The sequence below is a fragment of the Echinops telfairi genome, unplaced genomic scaffold (genome assembly GCF_000313985.2).
Source record: "Echinops telfairi isolate 266 unplaced genomic scaffold, ASM31398v2 ScPeMD7_7467;HRSCAF=8505_1, whole genome shotgun sequence".
NCBI lineage: Eukaryota > Metazoa > Chordata > Mammalia > Afrosoricida > Tenrecidae > Echinops > Echinops telfairi.
The window spans coordinates 26,458,842-26,460,361 of NW_022111368.1; the positions used below are offsets into that span (position 1 = coordinate 26,458,842).

The 1,520-nt window shown below is 38.7% G+C and overlaps 1 protein-coding gene across 1 annotated transcript in view; it reads left to right on the forward strand.

The window, feature by feature from the left end:
* Positions 1–154: 154 nt before the first annotated feature.
* The window catches only part of MGAT4A (alpha-1,3-mannosyl-glycoprotein 4-beta-N-acetylglucosaminyltransferase A), a 107,754-nt gene continuing 106,388 nt past the window's right edge, over positions 155–1,520 (forward strand). Inside the window, exon 1 of the mRNA XM_045283829.1 lies at positions 155–462. Coding sequence (XP_045139764.1) covers positions 369–462 — 94 coding nt within the window. The 5' untranslated portion in view covers positions 155–368. The remainder of the gene's footprint in view (positions 463–1,520) is intronic.

Here is a 1,520-nt window from a genome sequence, read left to right on the forward strand (position 1 = left end):
ACATTAAATGAGTTTACATGTGGGAAGTATCTTTATAGTTACAGTGTAGTCCTGCCAAGAGTCTTTTTTAGCATCGTGAAGAATAAATGAAGGGACCAGTATTTTACATCATCAAACAGGTTCTTCTTTCTCTTGTCCATTCTACATAGAAAGAAAAGAGCTTGCTATATCAGCCTATGAAGTCCGTGAACACAAGCCTGAGACGCCATGGTGGACGCATTCTGCAGAACATCTGAAATGGGCCTCGCTTGGTGATTGTTGTCATTGGTCTGGAGCCAGGAGTGCTGGATTCCCTTGACTTCAGGATCAAAAGAAAGCGGTCCTGGTTATCATCGTAAACATATGAACCACTGTGATGGTGAAATGAGATGAGGCTCCGTAATGGAACTGTAGCCACGGCTTTAGTATTTATCACCTCTTTCCTTACTTTATCTTGGTATACTACATGGCAAAATGGGAAAGGTAAGGAGAATGCCTTCGGAGATGCACCTGCAATGTAGACTCTCTGATTTATCCCCACAGGCAGGTCCCCCCATTAGAAAGGGCTTGCATTCCTGAAGTCTGTTTTTAAGTCCAATTAGGGGTGGTTCTTATCTAGCTTTAGTTAGTCCAATGTTTGGCTTTGTATAAAGTATATATTGGGCAGGGGCTTCAAAAACTAGAATGAAAAGATCATTAAAAAATAATTAATTAAAAACAAAAGGAAAAGATGATACATTTTTCCACAAACGTTTTGAAGCTCTCCTCATAGGTGCCCTTCTATGGATAAACATTAAAAGAACACTTCCGATTAACAGAAACATCTTTAACATAAAATGCAGTAAGGAAAATAATGTTTTGATGTATGCAGCAAAGTCTCAAAAAAAAAAATTCAATGCTATTGAGTTAATTCCGAATGATAGTGACCTTATATTATAGAACAGAATAGAAGTGCCCCTGTGGGTTTATAAGACTGTAAATCTTTATGAGCATGAAAAACTTCATCTTTCTTCTGTGGAGAAGCTGATGGTTTTGAACTTATGACTGTATGGTTAGCAGCCCAATGTGCAACTATAACACTAGGGTTCCTGTGCAACAATGTACCACCCATTCATTATGAATCATTGTGTGTACCCCAATTTTTTAAAATAAGAGTCTTTCTGGGGTTATTTCAAGTTTGTGAGGTTTTACTATAAATATGAGGGGCAAAATAGCCTAACCAACTATTTGCTGCATGCTATCTGCTGATGGCCTGGCAATTTTTTTATAATCATTTTATTGGGGGCTCATATAACTCTTATCATAATTCATACATACATCAGTTGTATAAAACACATTTGTACATTCGTTACCCTCACCATTCTCAAAACATTTGCTCTCCACCTTAGCCCCTGGTATCAGCTCCTCAATTTTTCCCCCTCCCTCCCCGCTCCCCACTCCCTCATAAACCCTTGATAATTTATAAATTATTATTTTGTCATATCTTACACTGTCCGAAGCCTCCCTTCACCCACTTTTCTGTTGTCCATCCCCCAGGGAGG